At 30.2% G+C, this 18,002-nt stretch overlaps 1 protein-coding gene across 1 annotated transcript in view; it reads right to left on the bottom strand.

The window, feature by feature from the left end:
* Window positions 1-18,002, bottom strand: part of LOC145291449 (calcitonin gene-related peptide type 1 receptor-like) — a 299,341-nt gene that overhangs the window by 96,398 nt on the left and 184,941 nt on the right. The window contains exons 4-5 of the mRNA XM_080137306.1: window positions 5,498-5,598; window positions 3,619-3,710 (exon numbers count right to left, since the gene is read on the bottom strand). Of these exons, the coding sequence (XP_079993432.1) occupies window positions 3,619-3,710; window positions 5,498-5,598 (193 nt within the window). The remainder of the gene's footprint in view (window positions 1-3,618; window positions 3,711-5,497; window positions 5,599-18,002) is intronic.

Genomic DNA, 18,002 nt, shown 5'->3' on the forward strand with positions numbered 1-18,002 from the left:
TTCGTTAACAGAAAGAAATCCTTGATAATTACTTGTGTGAAAACTTATAATAAGTACAAATTATGATACCTTTATATCCTTCTAATGCAATGTGCACTGGAGAGTGTGTATAAAGAAAAGAAACCAAAAACACTGGAGAATGCACGAGAGACATTTTTTTTAATTAAGAAAATAGAGTAGACGGCAATTATGAAAACAACTGATTTTAAAGTAAAATTCTTGAATATGAAAAAAATTTCAGCTAATATGTGAACGCAGACGAGTTACCTCTATCGCAAAATGAATGAAAATACAATTAAAACGATAATTACCAGACACCAAAAGGACTGAAATTGAAAAACTATATGAGCTTTACACTCTACGAAATTAAAGACAATAAAAATATAGATATTTGTGCAAGTCTTAGCTAATTCGTTGCAGAACGCTTTGTAATGTGTATAAGATGGAGATAGAAGGGAAAATGATTAATAACTTCTGTTGAAAGACGCCAAGACATCGGGAAAATATGAATATTTAATAATCACATCTGTAAAAAGAAGGCTGGATACAAGAAAACGGTAAAAGCCACTTAAATGATAATTATATCGTATAGTGCTTTTCGTTTGTGTACATGACGGTAGACAGTGAACTTTTTTTAAATTTGTGGATCACCTATCACGAAAGTCAATATTTTCTACTTACTAAGTCCTTTTAAAATGGATAATAAATATGAAGTCCAGCATTATTAATATTGAAAAAAATAACGTATCAAGTATGAACACTGATTACTGCAATTGTGGTTGATGTCAACTTCTACAACTGCCATGGTTGGACGAATACGAAGCATACCCTTACCTCATTTGTTATGTCATTTTTGACATCCGGACTATCTTTTAAAATATTTAATGTTATTGATGTGAGAAAATATGAGTTCACATACGAAGTGCAGGAAGATTTTAAGGAATTTTCCTGAGCAAATTTGAGACAGCAATCATTAGAAAACCTTTTGCTCAGCATCTCAAAATTAGAACAATCGGTAATTGAATGCAGCGGAAGGCTTTTGATTTCAATCAAATTCTTCTATGATGGTCAAGAGAAAATATTTAATTTTCAGAACATCTCAAATTCTGACTTCTAAGCGAATCCTTTTTTTAATGCAGATTTTGTAAATCGGTGGAAACACACCCCAATTGTCTAAGTTAATTAAGTTCTTCCATCATTAATTTTTTTCCTTAAAAGCAATTAATTTATTTCTGAAGGACTCTCTTTATTTTTCTATTGCGCATGCTTGCTCAGAGTATTAGTATATTCAGACAATAATTGGTACATCCATGATTTGATAAGGATTTACCATATCCGTCAAGTTTTTCGTTATCAAATAAAAATTTTAAGAGTTTTTGCAAAGCTCACGTATGAAAAATAGTAACTTTCATTTCGACATCATTTTACAACAAATAAAAAATATTTAAATCATCAGGTTGTTCCATAAGTGTTCGCCATTCCATAGATAAAATTTGGTATAAAACATGTTTTGATAGCAAAGTGTTATGTATCATTAGAAAGCATGTATCCTGTTCTAAGATAATGACTATCGTTTTTTACTCATATAATTTTTCTCATTTTCTAGAACCGTCGAATAGCTTGTCGTGTATGCAAAAAAGTTACATTTTCGACACCTTCTCATTTTCGCCTTTAATCGAGGTCAAAAAGGGAATGAAGTGACCAATGATATTTCTGCCGTATATGGAGAAAACGCTATAGCTGAGAGAATTGTTCGAGATTGGTTTACTAAACACGTTAATTTTGATTTCATTGACGCTCCTCGTTTCGTAAGATCAATCAAGATAGACGAAGACCAACTCAGGGTTCTTTTGAAGAAGGATAGCCAGTAGACATGTAGGGAATTGGGTGCAAATATTAAGTGTGCTTTTACAGCAATTTCACGCCACCTTCAGTCAATGGGATTCACACAAAAACTTAGAATTCTAGTCCAACACAAACTTACTTTGCTGTTAAAATTCTTGGATTTTCTGAAAAAAGGGGGGCGTTATACAATAACTTAATACTTAATCAAACACTTCGTTAAGTTCTCTTCCTGATACTATTAAAATAAAAACTGTCATGTGTGAAAAACAACAAATAGTTTCACACGATACGCTTCTCAACAAATGTGCGAAATAGTCTAGAAAATCAACGATTGCTACTGCTTAATCGATACCTATTCTACTACATAAATTAAATGATAAGACATACATTCCAGGCATTATTTCATATGACAGTTACCCTGAATTTTATTATTACTGTCAAACTTTCGCAGCATAAAAATGGATTGATTGTTAAATCATTATCAATAACATATATTCATGAAATTTATGCATAAAAAGTAAAAGTCAATAAGCATGCAAAAAGTATTTGTCAAAGAGAAAATTTGTAAAGAAAATGTTTTCAAAAAAGTGATGCAAAAATTGTACGTCAACAATAAAATTCACAAAGTAATTTTTTTCAAAACAGTAATGCAAAAACTATGTGTCAAAAAGGAAAATTTACAAAGAAAATGTATTAGAAAAAGTGACTTCAGTAAAAGTATTAGTTACGCATTTGTAGGCTTAAGTTGTATTACAAACACAATGGACGCAGTTTTACGTCTTGATCAGGACATTTTTTAATATATAGAAACTTACATATACATGTACATATACACAGACCCGTGAAAAGTTATCAAAATCAAATCCCCCAACAAGTTATATATATATATATATATATATATATATATATATGTATATATATATATATATATATATAAATGTTGAGGCCACCGAGCAGGCGGAGACCACCAGCAGCGAGGCCATGCTACTGAAGTCGAAGCAACGCTGGACCGGGCACGTATCTAGAATGGAGGATTATTGCCTGCTATATGGCGAACTCTGTACTGGCCGCCGTGGCAGAGGGCCACCGAAGAAACGATATAAAGACTCTCTGAAGAAGCCCTCGGTGACTGCCACATTGGCCACCGCCAATGGTCTACTCTTGCTTGTGACATTGAGACTTTACGATACACTTTCGACTAGCCTGTCACCTTTTTTGAGGTCTCCCGCACAGAGAATCTGCGGAAGAAACGCTGCAGGAGGAATTCAGGGAAACCTCAGCATCTGTAGCTGACGTGAATTTTGTCTACAGCCGCTGCGGCCAAACCTGTTTGTCCAGCCACAAGCGTGTCTTCAGTCGATGTGAACATCCTACTTCATACCATCATCGTTCGCGAAGCAAAGCCAAGATGATGAAGAAGGGGAGAATATATATATATATATATATATATATATATATATATATATATATATATATATACAAAGAGAGATCGAGATAAAGTGGGAAGTTAAGAGGGCGAGAAAGATAGATGAAATATAGAGCTAGATAAACACAGCATATTTAATTATATAGATATAGAGAGAAAATCAAATATACAAAGAGAACGAGAAAATGTGTGCGTGTGTAATCGTCAGACTAAAGTTATCATACACAAATTACGTTTAAGTGAGATTATATGATATCTGAAGAAAATGAAACATATTATTTATGAATTAATAGTAATGTTTTTCTTTTCTCATAGCATGTAAGGTGAAATAATTCTAGATTACTTACTTGAATGAGAAGAAAATTAGTTGAGCGATTGTCAGTAGGATGATGGAAAGTGAAAATCCGGCAAACATCCCATAGAGGCCATATTTATGAGTCTGGAATTAAAAAATAAACAGGGTGAACTGTGTTGTGCGTATGATATAATGATTCTGAATATGGTTTTAAACGGTTACATTGCTTGTATTGGTGTTTGAAAATTATATTTTGTATTAGGTTTGGAATATAAATAGATGGTTTTGGGTTTTGGTTTATATATGATAATGCTATTTAACATATGTTAATATTTTTGAATAATATTTCATATTGTGATTTTGATTGAACACTTAGAAAGGCGGCAAATGTGCTCTTCTCAAAGTTACCCACTTGCATCAACCGATATGTTAAAGAAAAGTATTCGGTTATAGTACCTTTCTATTTTGTAAATGTAATTTTCTTATTTTGTTCGCGGTTCAAACCCTGTGCAAAGAGGTTAATGTCCGTACTTTGTGTCGTCATCTATTCGACTTGACATGGGATTAATGTAAACATCTGATGAAACCATTAAAAACAACTTCACCCAATAAAATGTAGAAATGGTGGAGAACTTTACAGTGACTGAGGCCATAATAATCGAATGTAATTATACTAACAACGTTTATGTCGTATTATCTAGACGGTTCAGTCCATGTCTGCTAAACGAGCACGTTATAACCTTTGATGTTTAATATAGTAATATAAGTATTCGCATTTCATTTGTGTGTTTCATCATTGATATTGCATTGCGTTGTAAAATTCGAATGACGTAAATGATGATACGCAAATAACGAGAGATGTTGAAATGAGAAATGGAAAACAGAAAGAAAGGCGAAGGAAAGTAAAGTATGAACAGTGATCACAGAATTGAAAAAGATGCGAATATAGTAATGCTATATTATGACATCACAATATATTCTTATTTTATAAAATACTTTCGTTTGTAATCTTCAAAAGACATGGTGAATATTATATCCCAAAATTAAAGCCAAATCAGACATTGAATAATATATATAAAAACAATGCTAATTATAAAATGCCACACGCCTTATAAAGATATAATCAGAATGCATATTGCATGACTTCGGTGAGAATTGTTCCAATTGAATCTTTTAATAGTAGCTGATGGGGGCTGTAGAAATTTGCTTGACTAGTAGGATTCGAAGTTTTCGTATTTTTTTTTGTTTATTTTCGCACGCGATAATCTCTCACCGTGCAAGAAAATGAAAAATGAGCCCGTTCATTAATGAGTTATTCATTACAAACTTGATTAACGCAATTGTTTTTGGCACGAGTTGTGCAGGTCATCGATTACTTGCACGAAATAAAATGATTAGCAGTTCAAGTGGAGTACACCAGGATCGATAGCGATTAAATGCGGCTTGAAAAACGCCCAAGCTTATATGAAAATTAAATAAACACCCAACGTCTCTCATATATATACTATTTTTTGTGATTGTAGCTTGTCTTTATTCCCTTATTTATTCTATTGTGTTTTTCTCCGCAATATATACGAACTTTTATTATAAAATGAACGTCACCTATATTAGGTATTAGCTTTGTCTTGAACATAATGTACATTGATTTGAACATATGCGAACGTGATATTTCACTACGATTTACCCTCTGAATTCGAAACTCTCCCATATTAATAAATAAATGTGTTATCATCATTCAAAGTTTACGTATATTTGTACACTTTTGAGACCCTCTGTATATTCTCAAACATCCTATATAAAATATCATACGTTATCTCTGTACTTAAAAAATAATCTGATTGGACAGCATTCAAATAAACGTTCCGTGGAAGTAATACGGTTCGTCCTGTATTTCATCTTAAATATAAAATTTAGTTATAATAAATACTTACGTCGTCCGTTACGTCTTCGTGTAAGCATTTGCTATAATCAGCCAAATTCAATGAAGTATTTTGCCAACTTCCGTTTTCGGTACAATTCCAATATGCAAACTCTGTGCAAAAGAAAAGTGTAATTTAACTTGTTGCTAATTAAATATATATATATATATATATATATATATATATATATATATATATATATATATATATATATATATATATATATATACATACATATATACATATATATATATATATAATTTATAAAGTTCTACTAGATATAACTAGATATAAAATGAAATTGACATGAGAAACTATCTTTAACAGTGGCTGTTTGTAGGATGCCGGAATTTATAAAGAGCGTTATCAGAATAATGAAACTTCAGAACAACAGAGGCTGTTTGAAACTTAAGAACACCTAACCGACACGTTGATATATTCTAAATGAATAACCACTTTTAATAAAGCAAACTAACCATCTCGACTTAATTCATTCATTGTCTATCAAATAGAGCTTTCTAACAATTATGATTAATGCGCCTATATTTTTAGAAATATTGGTATTTATTCTGAAATCCAAAATAATAGCGTTTCTATCTTACGCACGGCTTAGTATATGGCTTAATAAATACTACAAGTCGACAGACTCGACCTCACTCAGAAAAGCATGACTTTCTATGCTTGTATTACACCTTTAAGAAACTATACGCACATTATATATATATATGTATATATATATATGTATATATAGTAAGTTAGTAAATATATATGACAATTAAGATACGCCGAATATTCCGCGTTTCATCCACGCTAGGCTTCGCCAGGCTTATGCAAAGGAAGTATTCAGTCACAGCGAACATAGGTACATTTCTATTTTGTAAATATCATTTTCTCATAAGCCTGTCGAACCCTAGCGTGAATTATACGCGGACTAGTCTGTCTAGCTTAATTGCCATATATATTTTATAACTTACTACTTAGCTCTACATATGTATTGAGCACTGTTGAAGTAAACACTTAAAGTTTCCGCATAAATTTATACTTTCGTATATAAATTAATGTGATTTAATGAAGTAGTCGTATATATATATATATATATATATATATATATATTTATATATATATATATATGTGTGTGTGTGTGTGTGTATGTGGTTGTGTGTTTGTGGAGCAATGATATTGATATCCATATGAGGTTTTTAAAGGTTATATTTATAGGCAGAAATGATAAGAACTAAGTGTTCCGTCATGCTTTGCTATAAACAGAGCAGAAACTAAAATCACTACATAAAATATACAAACAAACTTTTGATAATTTATGTACATATTTGTCCTCTTACACTGGAAGGAATTCTGTAATTCGTCTCAGGAATATGTTAGCTACCTACGGGACACACTATTCCTCATTATCGTCTGCAAGCTTTTGCAATCCAAAGTGCCTTTAAATTGATACTGACATTTTGTTTGGAACAACGTCTCTCTTTTCTTCTAAACCGAGGCTACTTACATCTCAAACAGTTATTAACTCAGCCAACGACTTTACTTTGATGGATTTGGCACTCCAAAACTATACAAGCTCATCCAGCTTTAACCTGAAAATCGTAATATTTTTGAGGAATCGATATAATGCTTAGATGACAGAAGTCTATCTCTGGTTATGCTAGCAGCCATAATTGATGGGTGCAGAGCATTGAGCATATTAAGACACCATTATTTATCAAAGGGAAAACTGAAAATATATATTTACGCCGATTAAAACAGCAGCTTTTCAAAATTCAATTTTCCTAAGACGAATAGTATATGCAAATATTCTGGGCGATTCAACTACAAAATATTTCAATGTAGATTGAAAAATTAAAGGGGATTTTATAAAACATCTGAAGAGCTCCACTAGTAAACATATATTTTTTATTTACATGTATGTTTGACACTATAATAAACAGTACTGACATTTTTATATAATTCCGGTGCCACTGCGCATGTAATCACGAAATGATCTGATTTTATCATTTTAAAATTCAGCCTTAACCCCCAGGGTCGAAAACACGACGGAACGGCACCTAACAAAAATAGAAAGAAGTCTATGTGTATGTTGTCAGAAATTTAGATAATTATCAAGTAGAAAATTCATATTATATGAACAATATACGAAGAACTGCATTGAAGCAATTAATCCAGATAATTTTTAATACTGGAATGTGACTATGAAAAAATGAAATTTACGCTTAACAGAAAATAACACTACTTTCGTGTTTCTAACAAAAGATAAAAATGCAATTTCTTCCTGATGGTTTTTTATTTAAAAGACCAGTATTGTCAGGCGCTGAAGTTTATAATGCAAGCGTTGTAGCAAAAAGATTTTATCAAACTCGTTGGAGAGAATAGACGACAAACTTTACCAACATCAAAAATTGTATCACAATCTTCATCGCAGTACAAAAGTAACATCCATCAAATTGATTCAAAGTGATTAAATAGTGAAATTATATTACTACGCCAGAAGGATTCAAAATAAAAATAAGAATTAAGCGTGGAACATTTAAAAAATAACTGTGTGTGTTAAAGCACAGTAGTTAAAATCTAAATGAAATATTTAAAAAGTATTTAATTAAACAACTATTCAGACAATATCTATTGGGTCCATGTTTGTACACTAAAAATTTAAACTATACATTACTGATTTTAGTCATTTTTGTTGATGACATTTTAGCTGAATAGAATTATGACGCAATGTAAATGGATTGTCAGAATGGATACATAAAATGTTCTAAATTGGCGATCTTGATCCAAAATGGAATCTTAAAGATGAATACGTAATGGTACATAAACCAACTCATATCAAATTTTGGAATGCGAGGTTAACAGAAACCGCCCTACATCAGTTGAAATGCTATAAAAAAGAACGGTATCTGAAATAATTGACTATAAACTATATAGAGAGAGCCTATGGTGTTTTATATATGTATTAATGGCAACAAGGCCCAATCCATGTTAAACAGTCAGAAAACTATCGCAAAAAGTATCAAGACCGACAATTATTGATTTAAAACAGGGTTAAATAAATCCTTCGTATTCTAAAAGAGAATAAGGCTAATCTTTAGTATATGTATGTAAATACGTAACAGGTAAACTCTAAAACTACTGTGCATATAGCACTGGAATTCTCAGGAAATATTATTCATACACCAAGGGTGGTTATAGCGAATAATATATTTGCTTATATGCATGTATATCGCATACAGACATCGGCAAATTTACATATAAAATGTTCCTTAAACTTTAGCTGACATTCTTGTTTTATGCGCATGCGTGTACATTCGGTTCATTCCTTCAATTTTTTATCAGGCTGGAACGCTCGTTTTATTTTAAATTTCAATTCTAACTGATGACACCAACCATTCTTTATGTATTTGTATAAAAAAAATAATAAGATAAAACGAAAGCATACGTACATTTTACATTGAAATTTGTAAATATAAAAACAAAACTATATATCATTTTACGATCTCATATTTACTCAATTTCATGCATTGTTTTTTAAAACAGATGAAGGGGGGAGACACACGGAATACGGACCGTGCTGAAATAATAACGTTATTATTTAGTACGCCATTCTTAATATGGGAAGGGGATGTGATTTTAAACTATTCTGTACTTTCACCTAACAATTTATTAAATAAGAAACTGACATGTATCACCTGTATTTTTGTTAATATTAGTTTCTCAATCCAATTTCTTGATTAGTCCATTTTAAAGCAAGTGTTGCCTAATCACTAATTGTACTTTGAAATATTTATTTTATGAGTAGCATAATGTTTAAATAAGGTGTTTCTACAGTGTAGTACCTATATCCAAAAAACAAAAACAATTTATAATGAAACCATGTTTTCCGAAAAACTGCTGAGTCATTTTCCGGAAGTGATGTCATATGTTGATGATGGTGGAAGGGGGAGGGAACAAGCACAATTATGTTCCTTTTAAAAGTACTTTGGAGGCCGCTAGGAATTACCAAACCTTCATTTATAGGTGAGGTTAGGGTGTGGTCAATTAGTGTCTGTTCATTCTTTCAAGCATTAGTACCACTTTTTTCTGTTCATGGAGAGGGGGCCAGTAGATGATTTCGCTGAAATGGTGTAGCAGAACAATTGCTACACTTTGATATTAGCCAACAGGCCAAGTAAGCATAATATAATTTTCTATCAGGCATTACCTCCTTAAAAAACTTTCCAAATAACCGACACAGCATACATTTTAAGAGGGAGGGGGAGGATATGGAGTAAGTCCCGGAAATAGCCGAAGCAGTTTATGATCTACGTTATTCCAGATATATTTTTAAGGAAAGGGGAATATGGCTGAAGCAGTTTACGATATAAAAATTACCTTATTTCACATATATTTTTAATAGTGAGAAAGGGGGGTGGATAAGGCGTCACTCTGAGAAATTGCTGAAAAAGTTTACGATCTCAAAATTACTTTATTTCATATATAATCTATAAGAGACAGGGGGGATATGAAGTCAGTCCCAGAAATGGCTGAGATAGTTTATGATCTCAAATGTCCTTTATTTCATATCTATTTTTAAGAGAGGAGGTGATATGAAGGCAATTCCGGAAATTGATGAATCAGTTTACGATCCCATGTTTACTGTATTTCATATACATTTTTTTTAAGACAGATGGAAAGAAATTGACATACGGAATACTGACTATGCTGAAATAATAACATTATTTAGAAAACTATTCTTAATATAGGAATAGTATATTTTAACTGTTCTGTACTTTTACCTGGCAATTTAATAAGTAAAAACAAACAAACTAACATATGGAATACGGACTGTGCTGAAAAAATAATGTTATAATTAAGAAAGACATTCTTAATATAGGGAGAGAGGGGCATATTTGTAAACTGTTCTGTACTTTCACCCAACAATTTATTAAACAAGAAACTGACATACGAAATAATTACTGTGCTGAAATAATAACATTATTGTTTAGAAAGCCATTCTTAATATGGATAATTTATGCTTTTTAATTATCTGTACTTTCACCTAAGACTTTTATAAATAAAAAAACTGACATATGGAATATGGAGCGTACTGAGATAATAACGTTAATGTTTAGGAAGTCATTCGCAATATGAGGAGAGGAAAGTATTTTAAAACAATTCTGTCTTTTCACCTAAAAAATATTAAATAAGAAACTTAATAGGGAATGCGGACCGTGCTGAAATACTGTCTACATATTTATTTGGAAAATCATTTGAGTCCTATTCTAGAAATTATATAATTTCGCTTAAAATTATAGTTGTGGTGGTGGTTGTGGTTGGAAAGAAACACAGTAATGATGAATTTTCTGGTAAAGCAAGCGTTACTAATCACTAATCAAGAGAATGTATGTATATATTTATTTGGAAATTCAGATGATTCATCTTCTATCACTCAATTCATTTTCTTTTAATTTTGATGGCCTTGGGTTGAAGAGAAATTAATTCATATATGTTATACAATACCTATCGAAAGTATGTAAAATTGTTACATATATATAATTATATTACCAGTCAGAGGATAAGAAAAACATTTAATATATGTCTTGCACATAATTCATCCTATGAATTGTAAAATTATTTAATATTCGTGCTGTAAATTATATGCCCAAGGGAAGTTAACATTATTTCCTACATAATTTTTGCAATTCACGTCCTAGGTTAGGTAAAATATTATTTTGTTTGAGATAGCAAAAGATGTATAGACATAGCAATTCATAAGAATGACATATGCTCAAAGTCAACTTCATTTTTCTCATTGTTTTATACAGTTCTGAACAATGCAGGGTGAGCCTGCTAGTAAGAAATAAAATTAAAAAAAGAAATCCATTATTGTATACTACGTAGCATAAAAGAAAATATAGCCGATTTATTAAAAAAAAAACAAAAAACAGACGACAAAAATCATACGAATAGGTTTACCTTCTTGATTTTGGAGGTTGATTTTTTAAAACAGTATTTGCATTTTAAAAGATTATTTGCAGAAGCCCAGACTAGAAAACGGATTACCTTAACAAGTAACAAGTAAATGAGACTTGCTGACATATGAGACTGCCCCCATTTTGTTTTCTGAAAACATTTTATTGGCATACTTTATCTTTAATAAATGTTAAAACTTATACTTGACCACAATGGAAAAATACATATTTTTTTACAAATATATGTTATATGTATTTATTGGAAAAAATAAAACAAAAATGTTGTTTTTTCACATGCTCACCATTTTTATGTATACATGAAATAAACCAGATTTTTTTTTACTTTTCTTTTCACACATTCATATTGCCCTTGACATTTAAACAGAAATATAGCATACTTTCCTGTTTTTATTTTTTATTGTTTTACTTTCTTTATCCTTTACACATTTATTATTTGAACAAAATGAAAGCTGAAAAAAACATTCCCATTCTACCAAAATATGGGGATGTTGCAATATCTAAGTGTAAAAGAATTGGGCAATTCTATTTATAGCCGAGTGACAAGGATTGAGTAATCAGATGGAACGACGTTTTGCAATCAACAAATAAAAAAGCGATTCAGAATCTTTTAAGAATTCCAGTACATAAATTTTCGTCTCAACGCGAGAAATAAACCATGATTCTTCGGATAAGCTTTCTACCGGAAACTCTTATTTACAATCCAAACCGCCTCCATTTTGTTTGGAACATTGCATTGCTTTCTCTTCCAAACAAAAATGTTTTATAATGCATGTATATATATATTAGGGTTGGTCGATTTTGGAACTTTAAAAAGAATGACGCGGTGAAAGTTGCAAAATAGCACTAGAAATTACCCCATAAAAGTTTTTTTTTTCTAAAATTTTGTATTTATTTGCTAAATTGAATTTAAAGACATCATTATTTGAGATTTTAATCGAAATATCGGTGACACCGGAATTATGTTTCCATAAAATTAAGACCGAGTTCTAACGAAATGAAAATAATAAAATCTATTAAGTAATTCATATTTTAAATTTTATTATGTATTTCTATATATAATTAAGTGAAATAATGAAAAATAAAATTAAAATATCTTAAATTATATCGTTCAAAATACAAATAACGAATTAGTAAACGTTGTTTTATTGACCGGGAATTTTTCACCCGTTACCGATAGTAATTATCTTCCCCTGATACTGTGTTTGTTTACGTTTTTACACTTCGAATTCACGTAAATGTATTTATTTAACAAAGTACATATACTATTAAAATATAAAAATCTTTTATAATTACTGTAATTTATTTATATTTTAAAATATAAATATTTTTAAAATTTAGATTTTTTCTACCGTAAAGCTTGTTTACAAGTGAGTTTTGAACTAAACTGTATTGCACCGTTGTTCGGTAAGTAAAACGTTATACTTTTTTTAAAATGAATTTCGAAATTTATTTCCAATTTTTTAAAAACCAGTTCGTGTATTTTCTTACATTTTTTTTTTATTTACAGATATTTTAATTTAAAAAATGTCTCGAAAAATCACTGGAGTTTCCACTCGAAGTAAAGGGGTAATTAAATTTTCTGGTTTACCATCCCCATTGGATAAAACTGAGCCGCCAACTTTTCCACAAATAATTCAGTACAGCTATTTTTTACTGAATACTTATCCCCACCTTACTTCTTTTAGTATTTCAAAAATAATAGCAAACGACGTGATAAATATTTGGAGGGCTGTCAACCCTTGTTTGCCTTTGATAACTGAAGTTAGTGTTATCAACAAGGTGAAAGTTCTATGCTTTCAGAAGGCAAATCAAATAAATAGAAACCGGCTACCTGCTGCCCAAACAAAATTCTGGAAGAAGAAATTAGACACTTTGTTCAATATCTAATCCTGTTCGTGCAAGCTGCCAATTTTAAGTTGTGACAATATTAATGTTAAATGCAACAAGGAAAATTGCCAGACCAAGCACATCATGTGCACTTGTCCTCTGAAACATAAAGTAAGTTATTTTCTATTTTCTTATTTTTTAATTTATTGTGAAAGGGGAAACTTAATATCTAAATTATGTACATGAAAAATAAAAAATTAATTTAGAGTTTAAGTAAACATTCAAAGCCATTTTTCCATTTTATTTTACATTTAAAATAATTTTTAATTTAATCTGTTAATTAAAAAGGAAATATTTCTAATATTTATCAATTTCTTCTTAATCTGACTTTCCAGGTACCCATGGAAGACCGGGAGTATTTAAAGGACCAGAGAAGTAAAATAGGGCCTACGGGAACATTCCAACTTGGTCCAACTGATAAAAATGCTGTTTAAAAATATAAAAGAAAAGAAAAAAGACTAAGCAAACAAAAAACATCACCAATGGCATCAACATCATCCATTCAGGATAATGTTTCTCCCCAGAGTTCCCCAATTTACTCATCTTCCCCGAGTGATGAAGTAGATGAATACAAACAGCCTCTGCAAGTGCCCTACAACCTAGCCAAACTTCCAAGGTATGCTCTTGAATTAGTTAGGGGTGATGTATTCTCAAATCTTGGAGCCAGCCTCGCCAATGCCTTGCTGTTGGATCTGAGGGCTATGGGCCTTCTTATCCCTAATATAGATATAAAGAATATCTATATGGATAAGTGTAAAATTGATAGGGCAACGGCCAAAGTGAAATGAGATGCCTATGAAAACCATAATAAGAATATAGAGAATCTTCTTTGTATAGGAGTTGATGGGAGGACAGACAAAGATACTTTGCTCTACAAAAAATCGGTGGACGAAAATTGGATGGAGATCTTTAAAAAAGCCAAAGGATCTGAACGTCACCTCACTATTACGAAGGAAATGTGTAATGAAAGTGTATATTTAACTCACAGGATTTTTCCTGATACTGGGGCAACTGGTAATGTTCTTGCAGAGCAAGTGGCTGATGTTTTAAGTACATTTAAAAGTTTGAGCACTATTAAGGCGGTCCTTGTTGACAACACAAATGCTAATACAGGCTGTGAAGGTGGCCTGATTACACTTTTAGAAAATAAAATAAAAAGAAATCTTCACACTATTGGATGTTCTTTACACCAAAATGAACTACCTTTTAGGGCTTTATTAAACATTTAGATGGCACCACAAAAACGCCCCACCACATTCAGCGGTCCATTGGGTAAATTATGTGCAAATGACTGTCATAATTTACCACAAATATCATTTTCAGCTGTCAAGAATCCCCTGGAGTTTCATTTTAGAATGGAAGATATGGCTAGCCTTAGTAGTGACCAAAGACTGCTCTATGAATATACAGTTGGTATATCTAGAGGAAAAGTGGATCCCAGATTTGCCTCATGGAAAATTGGTCCATTAAACCAAGCAAGATGGTTAACTTTGCCCATCAGGCTCATGTGCCTATGGACTCGTGGGGCATATCCACGGAATCTTTTGCCCAAACTCAATTGTTTAATCAAATTTATTGTAAATGTATATGCTATATGTTGGTTTGATATAACAAAAGTAACAAGTTCCATCATCAACAAATGTATATTTACAATATGATTGACAGGATACGGCAGCAACCAAGTGATGTTCAAAATATCACCCTAAAAAACATCCAGTATAATGCGTTTGCATTACTTCCTGAAAATGTTTTATGTCAAATGAACCTGAAGTGAGAGAGGATGGTATAAAAAGAATTTTGACCATTAGGTAAGCGAAAATTTATTCATACAAAACTAGTTAAATTACTTGTGTCTATTGATTGAAACATTTTACATCTAATTTCATCAAATCTTATAAAGGCATTCAGTACGGCATTTAAAATTAAAACTCAAATTATTTTTTATATTGTTTCAGAAGTGGGAATCCAGCCATGAAAAGACTTAAAAAGATCCCAATGATCAACTTTAACGCTTTACACTGGAGCAATTTAATTGATTTGTCAGTAAATGGAGTCTGTGAGCCACCACTTACACAAGACTTTTCTGGCAATGAATTAAAGAATTCATTGTTAACTGGTGAAAAGCTCAAATTGCCAGATTTCCCATCCCATTCCCAAGGTGTAGAAAGAGCTGTTAAATTAGTGGCAGAGGCTTCCCACATAGTGTATGGCTTTGAATCAAGACACCAGCACATACTTGCAAAAGTTTTGTGCCAACAATTGAGACCAGCGTTTTCATCAAAGAGCTGTTATATGGAACTATTTCATTCCATATATTAAAAATTAATAAAAAAAATTATTTGTTTTTCCATATTTGTTTGTTGTATTTTAATTCATATCAGGGAAAAAATCTCAATGCATTCAACAATAACTGTTTGAATAATAGCATTTTAAAGTCGACACAGATAAGGTGGGGTGGGGGTTAATTTCAATTTTGAATTTGAAGTTTTGTTATAATTTATTTATTATATTTCTATCAAATAAATAAGATTTCCTGGTTTAAATAGTGAAATTGTTTGGTTTTTACATCAATATTTAAGACAAATCTGGTAAAATCAAGGGGTTTCCGTCCGTGATTATTTGAAATCTTTTACGCCAAATTAGCAAAAAACCGTTAAAGATTCAGATCTAATTTTTGGTATGAGTCTTCAATAGCTATATACACAACTTCCAGTGCATCATTCTTTTTGATATTTTTAAAAAAATTAAAAATCGACCTACCCTAACATATATATATATATATATATATATATATATATATATATATATATATATATATATATATATATATATATATATATATATATGTGTGTGTGTGTGTGTGTGTGTGTGTGTGTGTGTGTGAGCAAACAGTTAATAAAATATGTTAAAAACACTTCAAAATGAGTTAAAAACATATTTAATCTGAAAAGGAAACAATAGATAAATGGATAGTCCGTTATCCGCGGAGTTTCGAAGAAATACTTTCCTTCTCATCCGAGTGTAGGGATTAGCAAAATGCGGGATCGGATTTTGCATGCAGAAGTATTTGATGAAACAACAAGTAAGTCAAAGATCTTACTTGAAAACAAAAAAGTGAAGCAGAGGGAATATAGTGGAGAAAAAGGTGATTACACATGAATGGATTGTCTGGTGGAAGATAAAAAATCCAGTCACAGGATTTTTTATATATTTATAATATACTTTAATTTTACCATCTTGGATCATCTTGGTAAATTTAATTGTATTTTTTATTATTATATATATATATATATATATATATATATATATATATAATTTAAAGGGGATATTAACAATAATCTAAAGAGCAGATTGTATTTTAATGTGATAGAAAAATTACTAATTTAATTAAAATACGAGAATAAAATTGCTCGTTGTAATTCAGATATATAATAAGCTCGATCGGCAAATATCCTAGAGCTGCTTTAATATTTAGTAATGTGATTGCTAATTTAAAATTCAAATTAAAATTCATAATTAAAAATCTGTTTCATGAGAAGGAAAGACAACAAAGTCAATAATTTGTATGATCGTTTCGGAAACGATGTTTTTATTGTGATAGACATTAAGACATGGACAATAATTTTTTTAAACAAAGTCTCCTCATCAGCAAAAGTATTGGGTGTTTTAATATATATATATATATATATATATATATATATATATATATATATATATATATATATATATATATATATATATAACATACACCATAAATAAACCTAGCATTTTTTAAGTAAGGCAGATGTATCTGGAAAATGTTAAAATACAAAAGAAAATTGTTACTTATTAATGTTGATAAGCAAAATAATATGGGTTGAGAAAATAGAATAAAATTATGAATCTGAATTTGGTTTAAATATAATGCTATAATAATATCTTTTTAATAAAAGATAAACAATTATATATATATATATATATATATATATATATATATATATATATATATATATATATATATATATATATATATATATATACACCTTTTAATTTCTCGCCTTTCGAAAACCGTAATCATCGTCAAATCATTCATTTGGATGTTGATTGTAGCTTATAAATGCACGCAATGTTGAATTTTCAAAGCGAACGCCAATGGAACATTTTAGCGGTTAGAATATGTTAGTAGAGATTTTAAAAATAATGGGAGATAATCTTATTTGTCTTATAAATTTATCAAAGGGAGATAATTAGCGTTTATTATTTTTATATTATATGATATAAGAGGATCTTATTGAACTTAATGTATTTTAATAATTTATTTACTTATTTATTGAAATTATTAAATATAGTATAGGTTAAACTTAAATAGATATTTGAATAAGGTATACAATAATTATTGACTTTGTTGTGTTCCTTCTTATGAAACAGATTTTTAATTTTTAATTTGAATTTTAAATTATCAATCACATTACTATATATATATATATATATATATATATATATATATATATATATACATACACACACACACAATATATATATATATATATATATATATATATATATATATATATATATATATATATATATGTTGTACATCAAAACATCCTTGGTTTATTTTGATTATTCTGAAGAAATACATTAAAATGATAATTTTAGAATCAGAAACA

This window comes from Euprymna scolopes, chromosome 12 (genome assembly GCF_053919585.1).
Source record: "Euprymna scolopes isolate OS-2025 chromosome 12, ASM5391958v1, whole genome shotgun sequence".
Taxonomy (NCBI): Eukaryota; Metazoa; Mollusca; class Cephalopoda; order Sepiida; family Sepiolidae; genus Euprymna; species Euprymna scolopes.